Below are 24,323 nucleotides of genomic sequence, written 5' to 3' on the forward strand. Positions count from 1 at the left end.
CTAAGGGCCCCTGCTCTGGGTAGCTAGTGCTGTGCTATCTTCCATTCCCCTCCTTCTATTGCTTGCCCTCCCCCACCCTCATTCATTTTCACTGGGTTGGGATGAGGGAGGGGTCCAGGGTGGGGCCAGAAATAAGGGGTTTAGAGTGTGGTGGGGGATCCAGGTTGGAGCAGGGGGATAGGGTATGGGAGGGGGTACGGGCTCTGGACTGGGGTCAGAAATGAGGCGTTCAGGGTGTGGGGGGGTGGGGCTCTGAGCTGGGGAAGGGGATTGGGGTTCTGGGGCAGGGCGCAGAGTGCGAGCTCTGGGAGGGAGTTTGGGTGCGGGAAGGGATTCCAACCTGGGGCTGGGGGGTGGGGTGCATGAGGATTTTAGGTGTGCGGGATCTGGGTGGTGCTTACCTCAGGCAGCTCCCAGAAGCAGGAAGCATTTCTCTCCAGCTCCTAGGCAGAGGCGCAGCCAGGTGGTTCTGCACACAGCCCCTGTGCACAGGCACCGCCCCTGCAGCTCTCAATGGCCACGGTTCCCAGCCAATGGGACCTGCGGAGCTGGCGCTCAGAGCGGGGACAGCACGCAGAGCCCCCGTGGCCACGCCTCCACCTAGAAGCCTTTTCTGGGAGCTGTGCAGAGCCAGGGCAGACAGTGAGCCTGCTTTAGCCCTGCTGTGCTGCTGACCAGACTTTTAATGGCCCGATCAGCGGTGCTGACTGGAGTCACCCAGATCCCTTTTCGACTGAGTGTTCCAGTCGAAAACCGGATGCTTGGCAACCCTAGGAGGTAGAAGAAGCATTCTAGCCCTGTAAGAGTGGAGGAGCAATCCATACTGCTACAGCTAGACACAAGAGATCCCCGTGCTGCAGCTGAGCTCCTGCAGAGATTCCAGGTGTTCGCATCTCTTTCCTAAGTGGATTACTTTGCATTTGTCATTATTGAAAATTGAATGAAATTCAATAAGGGCAAATGTAAAATACTCCATTTAGGAAAGAACAATCAGTTGTACATATACAAAATGGGAAATGACTGCCTAGAAAGGAGTCCTGTGGAAAGGGATCTGGGGGTCATAGTTGATCACAAGCTAAATATGAGTGAACAGTGTAACACTGTTGCAAAACAAGCAAACATAATTCTGGGATGTAAGCAAGACACGAGAAGTAATTCTTCTGCTCTACTCTGTGCTGATTAGGCCTCAACTGGAGTATTGTGTCCTGTTCTGGGCACCACGTTTCAGGAAAGATGTGGACAAACTGAAGAAAGTCCAGAGAAGAGCAACAGAAATGATTAAATCTCCTCACTGTATTTTCCACTGAATGTGTCCGATGAAGTGAGCTGTAGCTCACGAAAACTTATGCTCAAATAAATTTGTTAGTCTCTAAGATGCCACAAGTACTCCTTTTCTTTTTGAGAAATGATTAAAGGTCTAGAAAACATGACCTAAGAGGGAAGATTGAAACAATTGGGTTTGTTTAGTCTGGAAAAGAGAAGACTGAGAGGGGACATAACAGTTTTCAAGTACATAAAAGATTGTTATAAGGAGGAGGGAGAAAAATTGTTTTTATTAACCTCAGAGAATAGGTCAAGAAGCAATGGGCTTAACTTTCAGCAAGGGAGGTTTAGGTTGGACATTAGGAAAAAACTTCCCAACTGTCAGGGTGGTTAAGCACTGGAATAAATTGCCTAGGGAGATTGTGGAATCTCCATCATTGGAGATTTTTAAGAGCAGATTAGACAAACTCCTTTCAGGGATGGTCTAGATAATACTTAGTCCTGCCATGAGTGCAGGGGACCTCTCAAAATCCCTCCCAGTCCTATGATTCTGATCTACAGACACAGGCAATTCTGATGCTGTTCTGCTCAAGCAGCTTGCATTTTGAACCCAGGTACTAGAGACTAATGTCCTTGTTCATGCAACAGGGGTGTAACAGCCTGGCTGCTGAACACCTTTGAGTTCACATGTGCACGATACCAACCCTGCACCACTAATGAAGAAGCATTGCGGCAATGAGCAGCTACAATGACTATGCGAAGCTGAAGGTGGTGCCCATTGGCTGAAGAAGAAATCACTGCAGTACATGAGGCGTGTGAAGGAAAGGGCATTCTAGATTTGAGGAGGAAAGAGACTATATGGATAGTGTTTTGGGAAGAGAAATATACCAAGATATGGTGTAGGGGAGAAAATAATACCCAGCAAAAAAAGAAGATGGGGAGAGGAGAGAGATGAGTAGCTTAATTTTTAGGGGAGGAAGATTATATAAGCTTTCTGATCTAACGAGGGGTGGTAAGTGAAGTGGCAGCCAAGAGAGCGGAGCCTCAGAAATATACCCACCCACTACATCTGGAGAGTCTTCCACACAGCCAAAGTCATGAAGGGAAACAAACCCTTGCAAAGCGGGGATGGATCTGCTTGGTGTTTGCAAAAGATGCATTCATATTTCTGGAACTGCCTTGGGTTCTGAATTATTTGAGCCTCCCAGATCTTTATGCACAGTGTGGGGCCTGGATCAGAAGGCTTCTGCGCGAAGTCATATGTCTGTCATGTAAAGTTCTCTCCTTAATGTGATTTTTCTGTTATCCTCTTTTACACCAGGCATAGGCTTTTGGATCTTGAATTCAGCATTTAAAGTTTGTAACAGAGCAACCCTGGCAGCATATGGAGTTCTCAGATCAGTTTGACCCCAGGCAATCTGATTTCAGCACTACACTGGCAGCGTGAGTGGGTGATCTCCGAGCAATGAATGCAGGCCTAGTTTACGTTTTGATTCCTGTAGCTTGACTCCGGCGATTATGATGTGAGTCTCGTATATCACCTGTCCTGCAGTTAGTGGTAGCTGTGAAGTCTCTGTACTTTTAGAAATCAGGAGAGTGGTAAGAGGTGTTAGCATACTAACGGCTCTGTAGCTTATGCCCCTTTACTAACTCTTCTCAGGATCTCATACAGTTGATGAAAAGGAGGGCAAAGGAATTAAAAACCCTGAGGTACTTTCCTAAGAGAGTCTTTGGAGCAGATGAGCATTGCCTAATAATATCTTTTGGGGCCTCTGAGGAAGAAAGGGACAGTAACTGGAGAGAATCCAGCTACCACTGCTAGAGCCAGGGCCATGCAGCTGAGATCTAACATGATCCCTATATTGCAAACTATATTAACAACTAGCAGGCGCACTTCCCCAGCAGGAGAACTCATCTGCTCATTGCTGTTTGTTCCAACACAACCTCAGACACCTCTAGGTTGAACCTTAGGCAGGTAGCCTTCTCCAACTCCAGTGTCAGCAGATGCTGGCCATGGCTCCTGACTGCATCAGCCATAACAGGTGAGTTGAACTCATGTGGCCTGATTTCAAATGTGCCTCACACAGTGGGAGAGGTCAGGAACTTTGCAAGTCATAACATGTCTGGTGCAGTTTGTGTCATAGAATGAGCTGCACCTCATAGAATTACTTAAGTTGTAGAATCATAGAATATCAGGGTTGGAAGGGACCTCAGGAGGTCATCTAGTCCAACCCCCTGCTCAAAGCAGGACCAATCCCCAACTAAATCATCCCAACCAGGGCTTTGTCAAGCCTGACCTTAAAAACCTCAAAGGAAGGAGATTCCACCACCTCCCTAGGTAACCCATTCCAGTGCTTCACCTTCCTCCTAGTGAAAAAGTTTTTCCTAATATCCAACCTAAACCTCCCACAATGCAACTTGAGACCATTACTCCTTGTTCTGTCACCTGCTACCACTGAGAACAGTCTAGATCCATCCTCTTTGGAACCCCGTTTCAGGTAGTTGAAAGCAGCTATCAAATCCCCCCTTGTTCTTTTCTGCAGACTGAACAAGCCCAGGCAATCCCAGTCATTTAATAGTAAAATACACTCAAGCCCAAGGGAATTTATATGTAAAGCTAATGTCATGAGGCAGAAGAGCCAACATCACGCTGTGGGATCCTGGATTTTTAGTTCAGTTGGTCTCAATGGTAACATTTAGTCTGATCCTATGTTAATCCTTCTCCCTTGCAGCTCCACAACCCAGGTGAGAAAGGAGGCATTGAGACAGAGTATTTTTAAGAGACTTAACTGCGTTTAATTGTTGTTTTAAACATTAGTAATTGTGTCTGAACTGCCATCTAGCTCTGATAAATAGTACCTGACAATGGAGGGCATTGGGCTATTTTTCACAAAACATTTATTGTGTGGAATTGTTGCTGTTCCCCCAAAACAGTATCTCTTCCTGTCACTGGCCAACTTAGGTTGAATACTAGCAATTAACGATAGTTGTAAGGGAGGATTTCTGTAAACATTCTTGATTATATGTATTTGCGTAATTCAACAAAGATGATATCACAAAATGTATGCTAGCCATTGCACAAATGTAATGGTACAGAGCATTAGCATAGATTGTGTATATCAGCTCATGACCTTTGCTGCACACTTGTTATATGTGATAGACATTCTGAATCCCTGTAATATTCTATAGGAGCTGCTTAGAGTAACCATCACCCTTTCAGTGGATCTAAATGAAGGAATAATAGAAAAATCTCCTGACAGAAATAAGTCATGCTGTCATGGGATAGGTCTCCAGGCATAGTGGTTTTGAGAAGCTCTTGAAGTCTCTGTGGATCATGCTCCCACCTTCTTTTCTCTTACACAGTTGCTGGTGGGCTTGGATTTCTTGCATTGTTGTCATGAATGTCAGAATCTGACATTTTCTGTCTTTGCTGTTATCCTGTTACCATTTAATTTTGAAGTCTGTAGTGTGTGTGGCACAAATCCAGTGTGCAAGGGGCAGTGGATTTTCTAGTGGTCTGACAGGTGTGGTGGCAAAAGCATAACAGAAATAAGACTGCTGCACAAAAGTTTTTGTTTAAACTTCCAAGTTTACACATGAAAGGTCTGGAAAATTTGCCAGTTCGTGGGACAATAACATCCTAGAATTTCAGGCCAGGTCTATGCTACAGACCCATGTCAGCATAACAACGTCGCTCGGGGGAGTGAAAAATCAACACACCATAGCGAGATAATTATACCAACCTAACCCCCGTGTAGACAGCACCATGTCGACAGGAGAGCTTCTCCCACTGACAGAGCTATCGCCTCTTGGGGAGTTAGAGTAACTGTGCTAACAGGAGAAGCTCTCCTGTCAGTGTAGGAGCATCTTCACTTCAGCGCTACAACTGTGCCGCTATAGCACTGTACAGGCCCTAGTCATAGGAACCGAGGTGTCATGCTTGTGTCCCTGAATGTTGCCAACACCAAATATTTAATATTGGGAGCGATGTCCCATACCTGTATCATGGACTGTTTTCTTCACTACAGGAGAGGATCACTGATGCTTGGAAGCACTCCAATACAACAGTGTTAGAAACTATACAGAAACCAGAGGGAAAGGAGTCAAGTCTAGCAAAAGGAAGAGTGAAATACCAAACATGAATATTTATTTCTAAATTAAAAAAAAAACTTCAGGGAGCAATAAGAATAGAAATATAGAGGGAAGATGCCCACCAGTCTGAGCAGTTAATTGGAATGGGGTTGGAGGTAAAGTGTGACAAACTGTATGAACTCTGAACTTGTGTCCTCTTCCACTGTCTCTTTCATGAGAACATAGGTATGTTCTGGGTACTGGAACAGCCTTAGGAAGTATGCAGCAGTGATGCTAAATGAAGATTTAATGCTTTTCTCCTGTCTCTCCTCTACGGGTCAGAAACAAGGCCTCAGTCTGTGGAGGTCTCTAGACTTGTAAAGGAGAATCCATGCTTGTTAAATTTCTATCCCTATTTGTTGCTGACAGCATAACCAGTGCAAATCACTCAATGCCTTTCTCTCTTTCCTAATGATCACAAGTTATTCAGTCCCCTCCCAGCCATCCAACACTGGCCTTTGGGTCTGGAAAAACTGTAACTCAATCTATGTCTACACTACCATTTATGGCGGTATAACTTATGTCACTCAGAGGCATGAGTAAGCCACCCCCCGAGCGACATAAGTTAACTGATCTAAGCGCTGGTGTGGGCGTCACTCCGTTGGCGGGAGAGCTTCTCCCGCCAACATAGCTACTGCCGCTTATTGGGGGATGGATTAATTATTATGTCAATGGGAGAGCTCTCTCCCATCAGCATAGAGTGGCTACGTTGGAGATCTTACAGCGGCGCAGCTACTATAAGCTCTCCAGTGTAGACATAGTCTTAGATTGAAGCCAGTGGCATTTTTGCCTGAATGAGCTATTCAGGATCAGGTCCAGTTAGTGACCCTCACTTTCCATCCACTTGGACAGGCCCTTCTGCTCATCCTGGGGTAAAGCTGTGAACTGTTTCACCACAAAGGTGTTGGCAGGAAGTTGGCAAACATTGCTTTTGTCTGCCCCTTCCCAGGTGAACATGATGACACTTGCAGAGCACATCATTGAAGCAACGCCTGACAGGATCAAGCAGGAGAATTTTGTGCCAATGGAGTCACCGCTGGTGGAGAGGACAGACAGTGCTGCCATTAACACTACGATTAGCTGGCTGGCCAGTTACCTCGCTGACGTTGATCATATACCAAGTGCTGCACAGATAAGGTCAGCAACACTAACCACAAGGCAGGTTTGGACATGTCCCTGTTTCACTACAGATTTGCTGGTCTGATATTTTGTGTGTGTGTGTGTGTGTGCTTTGACCTTTTGGTTTTGCTTTTTAATTGGGTTTAATGCAGGTAATTCTAGGACTGACACTTGGTCTCGCACATACAAACATCAAGCAATATAAGCAACTGCCTTCATGCTTTCCTTTGTTAGGTACAACTGTAAATTGACGGAAAAGTGCAAACCCCTGCTATAAAACAGACCCTTTCAGACCAACAGATTCTTGTTTGAGACCACGAGGAAAGTTCAGCTGGTTAAACAACAGAATCTGTTTGGCTCTACATCTGTAATTATTGGTGTTATTCTGTACCCCGACTGCTAGGATACCAATGGCGTGCCTGGCAAACTATGTCTCAGAGGCAACCGCTGTAGGTGCTCCAGCAGGTAGGCCTTGTAGGGGCTAGATATGGTGGGCCCCAGTAACCACTTAGGCACATGGCTAAGGGAATGTTTTTACTGGGGCTGGCAGGAAAGGGGAAAGGTTGCAAATACACTAGGTTCAGAGGTTTAAACAGCTATAGAGTAGAACCTCAGAGTTACGAATACCAGAGTTACAAACTGAGCAGTCAACCACACACCTCATTTGGAACCATAAGTACATAATCAGGCAGCAGCAGAGACAAAAAAAAGCAACTATAGTACAGTGCTGTGTTAAACATAAACTATTAAAAAATAAATGGAAAGCAGTATTTTTCTTCAGCATAGTAAAGTTTCAAAGCTGTGTTAAGTCAATGTTCAGTTGTAAACTTTTGAAAGAACCACCATAATGTTATGTTTTCAGAGTTACGAATATTTCAGAATTACAAACTCGTAACTCTGAGGTTCTACTCAGAATAGTTCAAAGTGAGCAATAATGGTTCCTGTTTCGACCATGGGGTAGTCAAACTGAGAGTCAGGGGCTTGTCAGTCCTAGTGCCTGGGATGTCCTTTCCAGTCTAGTCTCTGTTCAAGTAAATAAGCACTTGTGGATTTCCAACATAGGCTCAATTAGTCTCTCTCATTAGGACTCCTCTGCACTGGCACCCTGCCCAGCTGCTGCTGCTGTTCCCCCAAAATCACACACAGACCTGCACCCAGCAGTGTTGTCCAGAAGTCACAGCTTGTTCCATGTGCGGCTCTATCCACAGTTCCTGGAGGAAAATTCAGAATGTGAAAGATGAGGAAAAGGGACCCCAAGGTCCTAGAGGTTCTGGAGTAGGAAGTGAAAAGATAGATGGGAATGACTGGAATGCCCGTTTTTATGGTACTGAGTATGGGAACGCTCTTGGATGACATCCCAGAGAATGTTAGGAAGAGTTCCTTTTAACTTCATGTTATACTGCAAAGCTCACCTCCCCTCACTAGGGCTGGTAGGAAAGGGGAAAGAAAGCATTTCCCCAAAGTATGGATCAGAAGATAAACCCCAGCACTGGTCACAAAGGCAGAAGCCAAGTGCCAAAGCAAAAGTAGGATGGAGGGTTTTAGTGTCTTATCTGTAATCCATGGCAAGTGCCTAGTGACAAGTGTTTTAAAAATGCTGATGGATTCACCCACAGAATCCTCCAGATCTGACCCAGCCATAATTGTCAGGTTATGACTATTAGCAATATTAATCCACACGCTGATTTTGCAGATAACTTCTGCAGAGTCTGTTCTAAATAGTAACTTCTGTCTTAATTTCACATGCTGAAGATTAACTCAACTGCTGCAGATGTCATGAGAATTTTTGTGTCTTGTTAGAGGTCTATGGGAAGACTTCTGTTGGGAAAGCAAGGCAACATTAATCCCTTACCCCTTGCTGTTTGCATCAGAAAGGGAGAAGTGAGCAGCGTTAGACCATCCTGTAACATCCCATAAGAGTTGCACGCCTGTCTCATTTTAACCAATTTCTTATGTCCTATGACATTCCCCTTTGGGAGCTGCTGGAATTCTTGCCTTTTATTATAAAAGGATGTGGAGTAACATGGGGTTCTGAAGTTGGATCGCAGTGCAGAGTGTAACTAGGCCATGAAGCTTGGGGCCTCCAGCAGCACGGAGAAATGGAAGACAAGGCAGCCCTAATGAAACTCATTTCACAGCACTATAGTCAGAAACTCAGGATCATTCAAAAAGATTAAAATGGATTTTAGTCTGTTGTTAAATCCTAATCTGAATGTAACAGTCCCTATCTGAACAGCAAAGAAATTAACTTCCACTTATTTTAGAGATGCCCAGTTCCCAGGAGACCACAGGGCTATTTAAAATGATAGAAGGTCAGCCACCTCTGAGAGCTTCTGCCTCTGAATTCATCAGCCTCTGCATTTGTATCTCTGACTGATCCACAAATATTTCTGAGATTAAAAACTAGAAATCAAGTTACTGGAACAAACTGAGCTCTTTAATTTTTCCCAGATGCGCACTCTGTGTTTGGGCACGGTTATATCTGCATGGCAGAGCTGTAACTAGACATTTTATCATCCAGGGCATGCAAGCACATTTGTACCCCCTGCCAGGATTATTTTGGCATGTCTCTGCCCCATTTTTCTGCCCCCCACAGCTTTGCACCCTGGGCAACTGCCCCACTTGCTTGCTCTGGTTATGGCCCAGTTGCATGGAAAGGGCTGAAGCAGTTGTGCTGTTCACATGGTGAGTTCATGGCAAACAAATATCAGAATTCAAGATAGAATTGAGACATTGAATTCCCAGAATGCTGTGCATTAGATGATGGGTGGAGAAAACCTTTCCAGCTTTGGTACCAAATCTAAACTTAGGAGAAAAAGTAAATTGGCCCAGGCTAGATGCTTGGTCTGCTCAGGGTGGAAAGATCAACTCCTTTTTAAGTGTTTCAGGAGAGACAAATTTGTTGTTTGTTTTGAAAAATCCTTTCACACAAACCTTTTTATAATGACAAAATTATGATTAGAAAGAACAGAGAAATTACACTGTAATATATGTGGAGCATTTAGTTCACTGTGAGCTAAATCCATTCTTGGGAGAAATCAGTGGAGTTACACCAGAGATTAATTTGGCTCTGTGCCTTTTAAAGATGGAGGTGAAACCATCATACACATGAGTCTTGTAAAAGGTGGGGGAGGCAAAAATATCTCAGATCATGAAACAGAATCCCAAAGCCAGTGTTCAACCTGCAAATTCCACTGCAGCCAGGTGCATATTCAGCATGTCACAGGACATGGACCTCATGGGGCTTTGGGTTGTGCAGCATCATTTGAAGAGGTAACTTTGCCCTTTTATTACATAAAAATGTAGTAAGCTACTAGTCATGCCAGTCCTGCTTCTCTATGACCTAGTGTTCTTTTTGTGCCTCTTATTTCAGAAGTCTATATAGTGAACCCCTGACCCCTTCTTCAAACACCAGCTTGAGCCCAGTAGGCTCACCAATCAGTGAAATAGCTTTTGAGAAACCCAGCCTTCCTTCAGCAGCAGATTGGTCAGAATTTCTGAGTGCATCCACCAGCGAAAGGGTAGAGAATGAGTTTGCACAGTTAACTCTGTCTGATCATGAGCAAAGAGAACTCTATGAAGCTGCCAAACTTGTCCAGACTGTGTTCAGGAAATACAAGGTAAGTAGCAGGAGCATCCCACTTCTTTGCCATGGGCGTGTGGAAGTAGAATCCATTAGAAAATCGAATGTAGACTATATATTTCTTAGATAAAATAATTCTCCCAGTGTGTCTTGTGTAACCCTGCTAATTCTTACCTTGGGACTTTCATGCTGCTGAAATTTGTCTAACAAGCTAGCATAAAAAGGGAGATAAGTCCAGATTTTAGCATGTGCAGTGCTTCCTCTGCAACAGTATGGCAATCCACAAAGCATAGCAGGAAAGTACACATCGAAGTCTTTGTTCAGATGCCTGTTTTCATCCTCTCCTGCAAACTGTCAAACTCATTGTTGGTAGATTGGGGAGGGTGTTCTGTCATCTTCATAATTACTAATAGAAACCCCTTCTTTAGAGACCGCTGGCTAGAACTGAAAAAGAGGATGCTGTGATGGTAAGTGGGAACCGGGGGTCATACTCAGGCTGCAGAGAGCCATTACCTCTCATCCTCTCTCCTGTTTGTTCAGTGCGATTTATGCTGACTCATAACTTCTTCACATTTCGTTACAGGGCCGTCCTCTCCGAGAACAGCAGGAAGTGGCTGCTGCTGTCATTCAGCGTTGTTACAGAAAATACAAACAGGTAAGTGAAGAATTGAGTTTCTGTGAGATAATGTGCACCTGTGAATACTGGCAGCAGATTCTACATATATTGGGAACTGGCCCAAAGAGAGAACCTCCAAAGTGTGCTTTTCAATATGCAGTGATAAATATGCAGATTGTGTTATGATTAAGCCCAAAAGGAGAGAAAAATCACATTGTAAGTCTAATCTCACAAGATGTTTCCTTGAGAACATTTTAATTTCTCAAAAAGAAAAGGCGTACTTGTGGCACCTTAAAGACTAACAAATTTATTAGCGCATAAGCTCTAAAGTGCCACAAGTACTCCTTTTCGCGAATACAGACTAACACGGCTCCTACTCTGAAAACTGTCATTTTAATTTCTGTATTTTCCCTGGTTTGCTATCAAATAGTCTTGCAATTTATCTCTTAACACCCTAGTGATGAGCTGGTCTGAAACTAGAGCAACTGTGTGTCTATAGTTGCACATTTGGACCGAGGAACAAGCTGTACTTCATATTTACATGTATATTAATATATTATTATTTATCAAAGTGATTACATTGTACTTCTGACTAATTGCTTTCCAAATATCATTGTGAAATTTAAGATGGTTTTGTGCTTAAGACGAGCTGGACTGTGGGGGGAGAAGGGGGAAAACACCACATGTCAAGTTTTTAAAATATGAAAAATCCAGTTTTTCACTTGATATAATTTGTCCCAGGACTGAAACCTTTCAGCACACTTTTGTCTGGAGCCAAGTTTTAGGCTGAGGTCTCAGACCCAGAAATAAGATTTTTTTTTTTTTTTAAATGGGAACAATGGGGAGCCTATTAGCAACAGTTCAAACACACTTCTCCCCCCAGCTCAGACAGATTGACATCTAGGATGACAATATTGAAGAGAGGCCATTACATAACTTTTAATTAGAAACATTTATTTGGGAAACCGTAGAGTGACATTCTGGAGTGAAAAGAAAAGGAGTACTTGTGGCACCTTAGAGACTAACCAATTTATTAGAGCATAAGCTTTCGTGAGCTACAGCTCACTTCCTCAGATGCATATCGTGGAAACTGCAGCAGGCTTTATATATACACAGAGAATATGAAACAATACCTCCTCCCACCCCACTGTCCTGCTGGTAATAGCTTATCTAAAGTGATCATCAGGTGGGCCATTTCCAGCACAAATCCAGGTTTTCTCTGGAGTGATGCGTCGTATAATCCTAGTGTGAATTCCCTTTCAAATATTGCTCCAGAAGGTTGGTCTTGGGTCCTGGAGCCATTTCTTTTGGGTGTTTGGTTTTTGTTTCTCAGTCCTTTATTTGCAGATCTAACATTAACCTTATATTTTCTGTTTTTCCCCTAAGCTTACTTGGATAGCCTTGAAGGTAATGAATCAACAAACACTGCCTTGGAAACTGTTCCCTTTGAGTTACAAACTTTCACATTCAGTACAAACCAGGAAAACCTAGTATTCAATTAAATGATTTGATAATGCCCAGCAGTGAATGTATCTGTCAGCTAGACTGGTCTGCGACAAACACAAATCCCTATTGTAAGACAGAGATGGGCTGTGTTACCAGAAACACAACGCATGTTAATATAGAAGCACAATTAATATTTCTAAATACACTTACCGAGCAGTGAAGGGCTGAGATGAGGGGACTGCGTCAGTGCTACCTCTTAATGAAGAAAAAGTTTGCTCTATAGCTGTTCTTAGCATTATCTTTATGAGCAACCAGAACCTTTACTGTCCGCAGTGCTCTGGGTCATTAAATTGCTGCCCGTGCTGCTGAGATCTATTAGGTTCCGTTATTTGCCTCCATGGTCACGGACAACATGAGGGAATATTGCTCTGAACATCCACACAGACTGTGATATCAATGCTCTGTCTGTATCCATGAGTATTTTTAATTTTCATCTTTAAAAACCTGTGCACTGAATTCCCAATTACAGTGCAACTTGTGTGTTACTGCTAATTCAGTCAGTGTCCTGTTAGAATTGTCCTGTGACAATATGCTGTGACTGTAAAAGCCTGTCTCCTACCTGTGCAGCACCCTGACCATGGCAGTGATCGGTATCAGTTCGGCGTTTTCCAATGCTGTCAGGGTACCTAGGACATAAGAGTGCATGTTGTTCTTCCGGAGGAGACTTAATGTAATATGAAGATGGGTGTGTCCTCTTAGAACTGTTCTTCCACCCCCAGCTTCCTCCCTCACCAAAGACTTCATATTGGGCCAAAGCACTATTTTGTCAAGGAAGGTGAACGTGGCTGTCATCATGCGCCTAGATTGGCTGGAGACACTTACTTGACTGAAGCTAATTACTGTTTCCCTTGTTCTCCCAGCTCCCACCAGCCTGAAATAGCTAATTTAAAACCAAACCTTGGTTCATCTAATTATTGTAAGAGTTTATTTAACATCCCCCCACCCCCCGAAAATAAAAAAATGACAACAAAATGTACCAGCAACCAACAACTGCTTCAGTTCCAAAGAGTTAAATTTGGTAAATGTTGGTGTTACTCCATAATGATATGATGGGTTTGTTTATTTGTTTTTAAGAAGAGGGAACTCTCTGAAGTATGATATATAACTGTCAGATTTAGAGACGTGGCTGCTGCCCATGTGTCACATCTCTCCTGTAATTAGATGAGCAGTGAGTCAAAGTCTGGCAAACTGTCTGGGGATATTTAACACTTTATGACATACTCTTCACAAGAAGACCAGCACACAGTAGAAGTCTGCTCTACACATCAGTTCAGAGTGCTAAATGTGGACTTCACATATCAGTCCAGATGGATGCAGTCCATATCTGCATTTACCACTTAGAAAGTAAATCGTGTGCAATTTTAAATATTCCTGAATGCAGATGACTTCCATGTACCAGGGAGGGCTGTCTTACACTGGTTATTTTGAAGGGAGAAAATTTAAGAGAGATTCTTGCTTTTAGAGAGTTGCTTCCTCTCCTCTTTACTGACTGCTCTGCAGAAGGCTAAGTAATATGTGTCTTTTATTATGCAAGGTAAACCTTATTATAGAAATCTACTCAACAGAATGCAATAGCTGAGGGCAGTGTACAACTCCCATTTTCAATTAATAGATCCAGGCCATTGATGTTGGGCTGTGTTCAGTGCAGGGAGCTAATCCATGAGGTTCTGAATGAGGAGCATTCTGCCCATGTTTAGCAATCTTTCACACAGGAACTAGCCAGAAATAGAGCACATGACTTGTTCAGGCATGTCTCAGAAGGTAGAAGGACCCTAATGAAAAGCACTTCATTGGTTAAGTTTTACAGATGGAAGGTTAGAGGCATAAAAGATTGCTGATCTGGAAATAACCCAGTACTGGAGGGGGATTTTTAGTGTATGTGAGCAGTAGTGCAAATTTGCAAATCCAGTGCATGGTGATTATAACTTTATAAAACACAGAAAAATCACTCTCATTTATAATGATTAAAGGGGTACCCTCCAATAGTTTAGGCCCAACATTAGGCTTGGTTTAATACAAATGATTCTTAATATTTTGAATGACGTAATTTCTGATACTACTGTTTTCATTTGGACGTAAACAGTATGAACAACCCAAATATTGTCTTCATTGCCTGACCAGTGTGAACTACAAATGGCATGAACATTGAAAAGCAAAATACTTTTTAAATGATCTGTTTAATACTTCTCAGTTATAAAATCTCACTTTTAGAGACAAAATGTTTTTTTCAACATACTTACTTTGTGCATTTATCAGCACTTTGTATATAGTATGTTACGTTGTTTTTTCATTAGTCTGCTAGCTAGACATAGTCCCCTCTTGTTTGTGCAAGTCTTGACACAGCAACAGCTGTGTGTGTAGAAGAACCAGAGACCTTTATCTCATGGCATTTGGCATCTTGTAATGGTGAATGTTGCTGTACCTGTTAAAAGTAAATACCAGTTCCTCTGCAGTTGGCTTACTTTTGTACTAGAATGTATGTGCACTAGAAATAGAAGTACTTACGACTGTAGACTGGACACAAGATCAGAACACATGTTCATGGCTCAAAAGTTAAAACATCTGTGCCATGTCTACATTAGTACTTACACCATTGTTACCAATTAGAAATATAAATTAAAAAAACCCCGCAGCACAACTGCACCATTGCTGGCAGAGGTTGTACTATAGGTACTAATTTTTCTAGTTTAGACTAGACCCTAGCATCAAGGAGTAATGGTCTCAAGTTGCAGTGGGGGAGGTTTAGGTTGGATATTAGGAAAAACTTTTTTTCACTAGGAGGGTGGTGAAACACTGGAATTCGTTACCTAGGGAGGTGGTAGAATCTCCTTCCTTAGAAGTTTTTAAGGTCAGGCTTGACAAAGCCCTGGCTGGGATGATTTAATTGGGGATTGGTCCTGCTTTGAGCAGGGGGTTGGACTAGATGACCTCCTGAGGTCCCTTCCAACCCTGATATTCTATGATCAACCCTACAACTGCACCCATTTGTCACAGGGCCATATTTCAGACAGTTTCCAGTCAGTGAAGAAATACTAAGTTTGGTCTCTATTCATAGCAGCGAGAACAGAGTGTATCCTCCCCCATCACATTGCAGTGGGGCGAGAGTCTTGGAAGCCTGCTTCCTGCTGGAATGCCTTAGCCTCTCTTTGTCTCCCTTGCAGTATGCACTTTATAAAAAGATGACACAAGCTGCCATCCTTATCCAGAGCAAATTCAGAAGCTATTATGAACAGAAAAAATTCCAGCAGAGCCGACGAGCCGCAGTGCTGATCCAGCAGTACTATCGCAGCTACAAAGAATGTGGGAAGAGAAGACAAAAAAATCGAGCAGCTGCCATTGTACAACAGAAACTTAGGTGGGTCTGTGGTAAAGGGCTGAAAATTTACTCTTGGAAGAAAGAGAGGAGGAGAGCTAAGTTAGCATGTAGAGGAAAGAAGGCTCTCAGGCAAACTGAGCTGTCGTGCAAGAACTGAAGTGCAGGAACAACCTAGATATTCCTGTCGATGCAGTTTGTGAATCATGGACACTGGCATTACAAGTGAAAAGCCCAAAGCAAAAAATAAATAAAACTGAATGACGCTGCTTTTGAAATGAGAGCAGCATCCTGATTCCTGAGTGGAGATCTCCATAGCAGCATGCATGCTAGTTCTGCTGGCTTTGAGGTTCCTCCATAAGTCTGGGTTAGAAAGAACAGTTCACTCAGTTTATTCTCTCATCTCAGATTGTGAATGGCCTCATACAGAAAGCAAATTAATAAGCATCTTCGGGACTCAAGACAGCATCACCAGCAATGCATAAAAATCAGTTTTAAAATTAAAGAGATGATATACACATCAAAGGAGCATTTAAGGAACAGTAAAAAAAGGGACAGGTCATAAGAATCTTACTCTCCAACTACACAAATGAGATGAGGCAGAGGAAAATGTAATAGAGGTAGCGTGTGAGGTTCTTAAGGGCTTATACTGTTTGTATATTGGTATCTAACGCAGCCCTGGACTGTGCCACATTTTACAGGAGAGCCAGGTGAGAAATGCACAGTCCACATAGAATGATTATTCTCCCATTTAGTACTCTTTTTCCTCAATACTGCCCATGACCTGATGTTCCTTTGTTTGTGTTTAGAAGCAGTCTGCTCACCAAAAAGCAGGATCAAGCTGCTCGCAAGATCATGCGGTTTTTACGACGCTGCCGCCACAGGTATGACATCACTTTTATATGGATTTTCCTTACCTATCAGTCCTAGGCCATCCCCAGAGCATTGCGGTGGGTGCAGTATAAGAACTTAAATAGAACAGAATCACTGCAAATCACTCGCAACATCAAGTAACAAAGCCCAGCTGCTTACAAAAAACACTAGGAAAAAAATCTCTAGATTGGGACTGTCACTAAGACATTTAGCTGCATTGCAGATACGGTAAAAGAAGCTAAGGCTGTGATGAGTGGAAGAAGAACAAAGAAACTCTTAGTTATACTCCTTACTTTACTGAAGTTGGCTTTAGTGCAGTTGGGCTTGGGGGGTCTCTGGAGGAGAGTTCAGCTGAATGATTTTTTTTTTTCGCTACATAGATTATATCCTAACTGCTTCACAGACTTTTCATTGCACCTTAGCCTCGTAGTGCAGCATGTCACAGCATCCACTATACCTTGGAAGCATCAAGACACAGGTATACATTTAGTGGAGTCACAATGGATGACTCTGTTTATAATCTAGATAAGTTGAGCCCCACAGCCCTCTAGGAGGGGAGAGACTCAACAGCAAACAAGTCAGTGCAAATGTCAGCCATGCCACATGTCTAAATAAACTTTAAATTGGAGAATAAATACACAAGGCAAGAAGGGTCTCCTAACAGTACCAGGAACTCAGGACAACACTGATTCAATTGTTTGCCTGCAACATGTGGCAGCTGGAGCTCCCATAACAGTGCTGTACTGTGTTCAGGTGACTTGCTTTCATTACTTAATGAAAGGATCTTGTTTGTGATTAACTTGTCAGCCATAACATTGTCTTGACTAGTAGAAATGAATTCAGCTCTTTCAGCATATGTCTTCTCCATAATAACCACACACTTATCTCATCTAGTAAGACAAGGTAAAATACTTGAAGCTAGTCAAACCAAAGTATGTTTAGTTTAGGCCAATGCTGGTTCAGCAAACTAAGCTCTGAAACGGAGGGAAGCACATCGTGTTACTAGTATTTTGGTAAAAGGTTTAGAAATAGTCATCTTTGTATGAGGTCAGAGATACAGACTGGGATGAGGCTGGCGTAGCCCTAGCAGTGGGCAGACAACTTGCCCTGCAGGTTCACATGGCAAGCAGCAGATGCAGCCCAAAAGAGGGACTACTCTAGGTTTCTAAACTAGCGCCAAGTGCTCTTGACATTGACACAGCATTTTGTCAGAGTATGGCTGGCTTGTCCCTCACTACAACAGGGCAGGCAGAGGTGAACTCAAAGGTTCATCTGATCATTCTCCATACAGGTCTACCCCCACATAGAACAGGTATAGAACTCAGAAACGGTAGAGCCCCTCAGATCTCTTAGAAGGCAGGGCAGTCCACATTGAAGTACTGTGCTCCCTTCCCTATGGCCAGTGGAGCAGAGCTGCCGGGGACTCTTGTATTTGGCTAACTTTTGACACCCCCATAAACATAGTTGCACATACAAAAAAGGTCCCCTAAAATTAGCCATAGTGCAGAATCTCCCACCAGTGAGCCAAATACTTGGACTACACCACCATTCCCAGGCTTTTCAATAGGCCAGTCTCTTCCTTGGCCTATCTAATGTGCAATTTTGGCAGCTTCTCTTGTCCTTGACCCTTCTCCTTCTGTCAGCCTCTCCTTATTTGCTCGTTTCCTTAAAGTAGGGCTCTGCGTGTTCATATGTACCTCAAGCCCATGAAGAAGTAGACCTTTCCTATGTCTCTGGCTTAATTCCTTGCAATACCTGGTCAGGTGGGGTCACTATAGCTGTGTAGAGACAGAGGGAATTAGGTCTTGGTTGCTTTTAAACGGGGGGGGGAAAGCAAGGAGGGGAGGGAAATTAACTGTGACCCAGAGAATAAATCTCTTCCTGCCTCAGGCACTTTGGCTGTAGCTCACTGCTCTGTACTCATGTACCATCTTGAGAGCAATTCCTTCTCTGAGCTCAGAGGGTAATGCACTGCTTTGCAAGAAATCAGGGTTGTTTTGGAATTAATCCCTAATTCTTGGCTGGAATTAAACAAAAAGAAATTCTTGACTCTCATTTCCAAGGAAGAGCTGATCATATTTCCCAAATTACCATGCTTCCCCTTCTAAACTGAAAATATGCCCACATCCTTTGTGTGCTATGTACGTGTTTCTACTGCAGAATGTGCATGTGCTTTACTTGGGCAATTGCAAAGGTTTAACACTGATATTTTCTTATTACTAATCTTATCATTTACAAAAGAGTTTTACTTAGAGGCATCCTGGCATTGGAGAAAATTACAAACAAAAGTTTCAAAATCTCATTACTCAGTGAAGCAGCATAAGGATTCCGCATAAAAACCGTGGTCTGAAAAGGTCACACAAAGAACGGCACAGTGGGGATGTTGGGTATTTTTTGTGTTGAATTTGGGAATGTATCCAGATTTTTTAGTAAAATTATTAGAGTAAATTGGATTTTATTCCCTTGGAAATGTAAAAGTGAGCACACCAACAGGAGAAGGCTCCTAGCTCCAGTGACAATTGCAGGGGGTGAGCTAGCACATTCTGAAGTCTAGACTTCACTTACTGCTCTGGATGTTCTGGGTGGTGGGGTGGGAAATGTGACTAGTGGCGTTTCTGGCTCTCTAAAATGACATGATGGAGCTACTTCTTTTGCCTCTGAAAATTCGCATCAGCACGCAAGATACTGTGATGACTGATGCACTATGAATACCATAGAGAGAAAGGAAAGAGTGATAGAAAGGAACAGAGAGAGAGCTTAGCAGCATAAGGAAAGTGAGACTTATTAGAAATAGACCTATCAGCTAATGGAGGGGAGGGAAAAACAGCAGAACAACGAAAGAAAGCCAGACCTTGGCACAGACCCATCAAACTAAGTGTAAAGCCAGTGAATCCTTCAGCTGCAGAAGTTTTTAAACGTGTAACTTGTGAGTGAACATTTGCTAATTCTGCATTTTTAAAATTTGCTTTAACCTAGTTCTGTTGGCCACATCTAGATATTGGAAGTGGATCCTGGAAATAATTCTTGCTAAGAGATTATTCAGTTCCCTTTATGCAAGATTCAGTTAAGCTCTTTTCTTGGGCTTTCTCCTGGTAACCATCTGACTGATATTTTGTCTAAATCTGTTTAAGTAAATTATGAAAAGTTCCTTTCTGTCCAGATCCAAAAAACAGCTCTAAGGTACCTCTTGTGGTTTTAGATCTACTCATTGGCTCAGATCTTCAATGGGGCAAAGCTGATTTATACCAGCTGAGGATCTGACCCAGTGTGTTAAAGGAGTGTCATGAATTTTCACTTACTGCAGTTCAGATGCCATTGGGTCAGTTCATGAGAGAGACTTACAGTTGGTTTGGTTACCTTGGTAACTGATACATGAACATTGCATAGGATAGAGAGAAATGTGAATTTCAATTAAGTGTGCATTGTTGGATGAAGGCAGGATTTTTGGAGCTGAGGCTCATCTCTGCTAAGATATATGCATATGAATATGGGCAGACATCCTGTAGACAAAAATACCCTCATTAACAGATTCTGTACACTCATCTGCGACAGTAACTCTTAAGATAGGAGATGCAGAGATTACTATAGATCTTGGAAAAATATCTATTTGTCCATCTGTTACATATCCTCAGGAATGTGAAGAAAAACATTTATGCTACCATATCATGGTATCAGCATGTCTTACCTTGAAAGTGTTTATTACAGAGCATGAGACAGAACAGGTCTTTCAAGAGATCCACAGCTGAATAGTTCTGAATGTGGATAATACCCAGGCCTGGTAGCCAGTGAGTGACTGACTCTTAGTTTTAAGTGTAAAGGTTGCAGTAGTACCTTTTGCTTGTTGATCTGCCCTCCAGCACAGTGTCCCTGTGTGAGATCAGAATTAAAGGTTTGCATATTTAATGATTCACCAACTATCCTCAGCTAGTCAATTGTTCGTAAATAATATTGATTTAGAGCTACAGGGAAAGGTGGAACCAATGTCAGTTCTAACTGGGCTTGATTTAGCTGAATCGACACCCACTTGCAATCCACACAGTCAGCTTTCAGTAAACTAACATTCTATTTCCTTTCTTTTCCTTCAGTTTATATTTAAAATTTTATCTTCTGTTAGGTAGCTCTATAGTATTGCTAGGCTGTGATTATCATCTGGATTATAGTCCTGTTTTAGCCAGTGAAATTAGGACTGAGATAGAAAACAGCCTATCATGCAAGGGAAGATAGGTTGGGGCTGGAAATGCCACCAGAATAACTATCTGTCTTCATTTTACTTTGTATTGCACTTTACTGTCCTAAAATGTTCTGAACCCTGATCTGCTGCTGCCTGGTGAAGAGAGGGAATCACACAGGCAGCATCTGGGGAGTGGGCCCTTCTCTCTCCAGGCAAATAGAAATACTTTGTCTTCCCTCCATTGAAGTGAAACTATTGTAAGGTTTCTTTGATGCCATGTGTATGCTAATAGCTCTTTGGTATTGTTTTGCTATCTGAAGCCCTCTGGTGGACCATAGGCTGTACAAAAGGGTGAGTTAGCTGCCTGCTAGCCAGTTTCTCTCTCTATTCCATTTTAAATATTTTGCTTTCTGCTTGCTTGCATGGGGCTGCAGCCTAGATATGCCAGTAAGTTTCACATCCATTAATTATATGAAACAAAATACTGTATAAACTAACCCTATTGCAATTACTAACACTGCTGCTTTTCACAACAGGATAGAACTCTGCAGTAGATGTTACAAATGCATGAATAAGTGAAAAAAAGGACTTTTATATCCATCACTGGGCATGCTTAGAAAGTGGTATTGGTGGGAACTTTACAGTATCCAGATTTTTTTGGTTAACAGATTTTTAAACTTGAATGGGTCTGCACTGGCACATGCTAAATGGGTAATGACTTCCTTCGTAATTAAAATGTTGCAGCATTAATATTAGATTTTAGCATAATCTCAGTGAGCTCCTAAATTGTTTTAGCCTACACTAGATGGGTTTCCTTTTGTATTTTCTGACTGAGCTGTAGGGACAAAAAGGAGCTCTCCTCGCTATTTCCTAAAATGGTTAAGCTTTAGTTTTCCTTTTCCTAAGAAGCAGTATTAGGTAAGTTACACACCTGGCTGCCCTGCCAGAGCCAGCTCGCAGGTTTTTTCCTTTCTCAGCTGATATTTAACATGAGAAAGAAGTGAAAATAGAAGGGAGAAGCTGGTGGTATTACAATTATCTGAATAAGAGAGCTGCAGTTGTACAAGTCCCCTACGCAGGGACAGAAATTTTCATCAACCCAGCAATACAACAAACTGGGTGCTGTCCGTGAAAGGGCAAAAATGAGGCCGAGATTTGTTACCACAGTGGAAGAGCAACAGTCATTATGTTCCTGTAATGCGGGGGAGTCTGCTTTCAAACAATGTGTGTGTAAAAGCACCCAGCAAGAAAGCTCAGTTCTCATGTTTGACAATGCAGAGGACAAAGGCTATTTTTCTTAGGCAAAAAGCTGCAGTGCTCATATTTTGTAAATGTCTAGTGGGGAGATTAATTAGACAGTTGCACACACACATCTTATAAACTAAATATCACTGTAAATTGCTCTCTACCAGTTGCAAGTTTAATTTTTGTGAATTAACCCTAACTTCTGCCCGCTATTACTGAGTCTGGTGTGGCCTTGTCTCTTATTGGCTTACTTATTGATCCTAACAAAAAACAATATAGTTATTGCAATTTTTGCAGAATTCGGAGACTTCTGGCACCAATTCTTCTTGAAAATGTCTTTTCATTCACATTTATAGGAAGAGTCACTTGATTTCTTACCTCATGAAATCTGAAGTAAGAATCCTATGAAATGGAGTTCTAAACACAGGTGGACCCAAATCCCTTCATTGTGCCATTTCTCTGAGTCTGACTTCTCTGATGTGATGCCTTGATAAAGGAAGGAGAATTTTGCTGCCATTCACAGACAGTTTAACAGATACAGATATTCTGCAAAGCTATCCTCCAACACAATTTGGTTTATTTTTAGGAAATGAAGTCCAGTTCACAGTGAAGTGCTTTACACATCTTGCAGACTAATTAGAGAAAGCATGCAGAATTAGTATAGCCTTTTCCCTGCCATACTCCCTTACTAAAGGATTATTAGTCCATTGTTATTTGCTATTCTAATGCTCTCTGCAGACTGAGGCTGGGATTTTCAGACATGAGTTGGGTGTCTAGCTCCCCACAGCCCCTTTGAAAACATTAAGCCTGAGCTATTCATACTGAAAAGGAGAAATCAAATTGTTTTTAGAACGACGCATTTATTTTCAATATATCAGCATTCATCAATTGCAAGGATAAATAATAAGTAAAAGTGATGACCTTTTTTTCTTAATGCAGAAATATATTTAAATTGCCCCCCCCCTTTGTGTGTGTGTGCGCGCGCGCAAACGAGAAGTTGGTCTCACTTTCTCTCTGGAAAATAAAATCATTTCCTTTTCATGTGCTCAATAGGAGAGACTAAGGCAAAGCACAAGGCACGCCATCCTCTCATTAGGGCTGGGAACAGAATCCAAGAATCCTGCCTTCTAAGGCCTGATTGTGTGTTGCATTGGTGTAAAATGTTACAGATCAGAATAGCATCATTTTATATTCACTTTACATGGGTGTAAACGACTGCACTTGGTGCAGGGCAGTGAGATTCAGACCCCTAATCCTCTGTTCTCTATACACACCCTTCCAGAGCTCAGAACAGAACAGAGGCATCCTGATTCCCAGTCTCCTCACAGTGTCACTGCTGCTTGATGGTTTTCTGAACAGCTACCAGCATGCTTGATTACAAGCTTGTCAGTTTCCCTGTGCTGCTTCTGAAGGCTCTTGCTGAGCAGTAGTGGGAGAGGCTAAGGAAAGGAGACTCTTTTCCCCTCTCCCAACTGCAACTAAACACTGCATCTGTGTTTCTGAAGTTGCTCAATACTTTTCAGAGAAACAGAAAACTTAGGAGAAAAGAATCCAAAAGTTGGAGTTTGGGAAGAGACAGGAAGGTGGCTTTACCCTTCCTCCCAGTGGTGGGAAGTGAAGAGGTTTCTAGATTTATCAGGCACCTAGAAAAGGGTCCAGAGACAGTACCCTAATGGGAATCCTACTAGCTGGGACATGCTGTTTCTTGCCAATACGCTGTCCTGGATTAAATGGAGGACTTTCCATCTTTCATATTAATGTCTGTTTAACTGAGTTAGTAGTCATGGGGCTGGTAGGTGTTGGGCCTGTGCAGGTGTTTGTAGCTATATATCGGTGTGTTGTTTGCCACAAAGACCTGTGTTATGAGACTGCACTGAAGATGAGCATAATTGCAAATTAACAATTCATTATTCAAAAAGTTATGCTGCTTCCCCTCCAAACTCCTCTCCTACCATCACAGTTTTGCTGCTGCCCTTCAGTCTTCATCCTCTTCAATGAATTGCTCTTTAACTTCCCTGTCCCCCCATACAGTTAGCAGTTACCGCTCCAGTCCTCTGCTGCTTCGCTTGTCACCTTCTGCCCTTTCCCTTCACCTACAGACAAGAAGCAGCACAGGTTACCTGCTAAATTCACTTGCTCAACTATTGCAGAATGCATAAGGGGCTCTCATGCAAACTGCACTGCTTCCTGTAGGACAGGCTGTGAAGCTCTGAAAGATTTCTTTCCAGCTTCCCAGCTGTGCACGCAGGTAACACAGAACAAAAGTACTGGATTTGTAGCAGAAGTGAGTAAATGTTAAGAATTTCATTATTCTAGAAATAATAAAATGAGACTTACACTTTAATGTCTCAGAATGAGCCAGTCAGGTTCAAAGCTGAACAGAAAAGCATGAAACAGAAAAGCACACATTAGGAATAGAGGAGAGAACAAAGAAATTGTGCCAACATGCCTTTCTATCCAAGAACAGGACTCCTAAAAGAATACATGCATGCTGCAGTCTCAA

The 24,323-nt window shown here is 42.5% G+C and overlaps 1 protein-coding gene across 6 annotated transcripts in view; it reads left to right on the plus strand.

The window, feature by feature from the left end:
* Positions 1–24,323, plus strand: part of CAMTA1 (calmodulin binding transcription activator 1) — a 949,829-nt gene that overhangs the window by 906,445 nt on the left and 19,061 nt on the right. For 2 of the 6 annotated variants that reach the window (XM_084652097.1, XM_084652100.1), the window contains exons 14-19: positions 6,344–6,552; positions 9,887–10,133; positions 10,680–10,751; positions 12,099–12,119; positions 15,380–15,573; positions 16,341–16,415. In XM_084652097.1, coding sequence (XP_084508223.1) covers positions 6,344–6,552; positions 9,887–10,133; positions 10,680–10,751; positions 12,099–12,119; positions 15,380–15,573; positions 16,341–16,415 — 818 coding nt within the window. Of the gene's footprint in view, positions 1–6,343; positions 6,553–9,886; positions 10,134–10,679; positions 10,752–12,098; positions 12,120–15,379; positions 15,574–16,340; positions 16,416–20,895; positions 20,927–24,323 lie in introns of all 6 variants that reach the window. The other 4 variants (XM_084652099.1, XM_084652101.1, XM_084652102.1 and 1 more) reach the window with 3 other exon arrangements.

Source organism: Lepidochelys olivacea (genome assembly GCF_965140295.1).
Source record: "Lepidochelys olivacea isolate rLepOli2 genome assembly, chromosome: 18".
Classification (NCBI taxonomy): domain Eukaryota; kingdom Metazoa; phylum Chordata; order Testudines; family Cheloniidae; genus Lepidochelys; species Lepidochelys olivacea.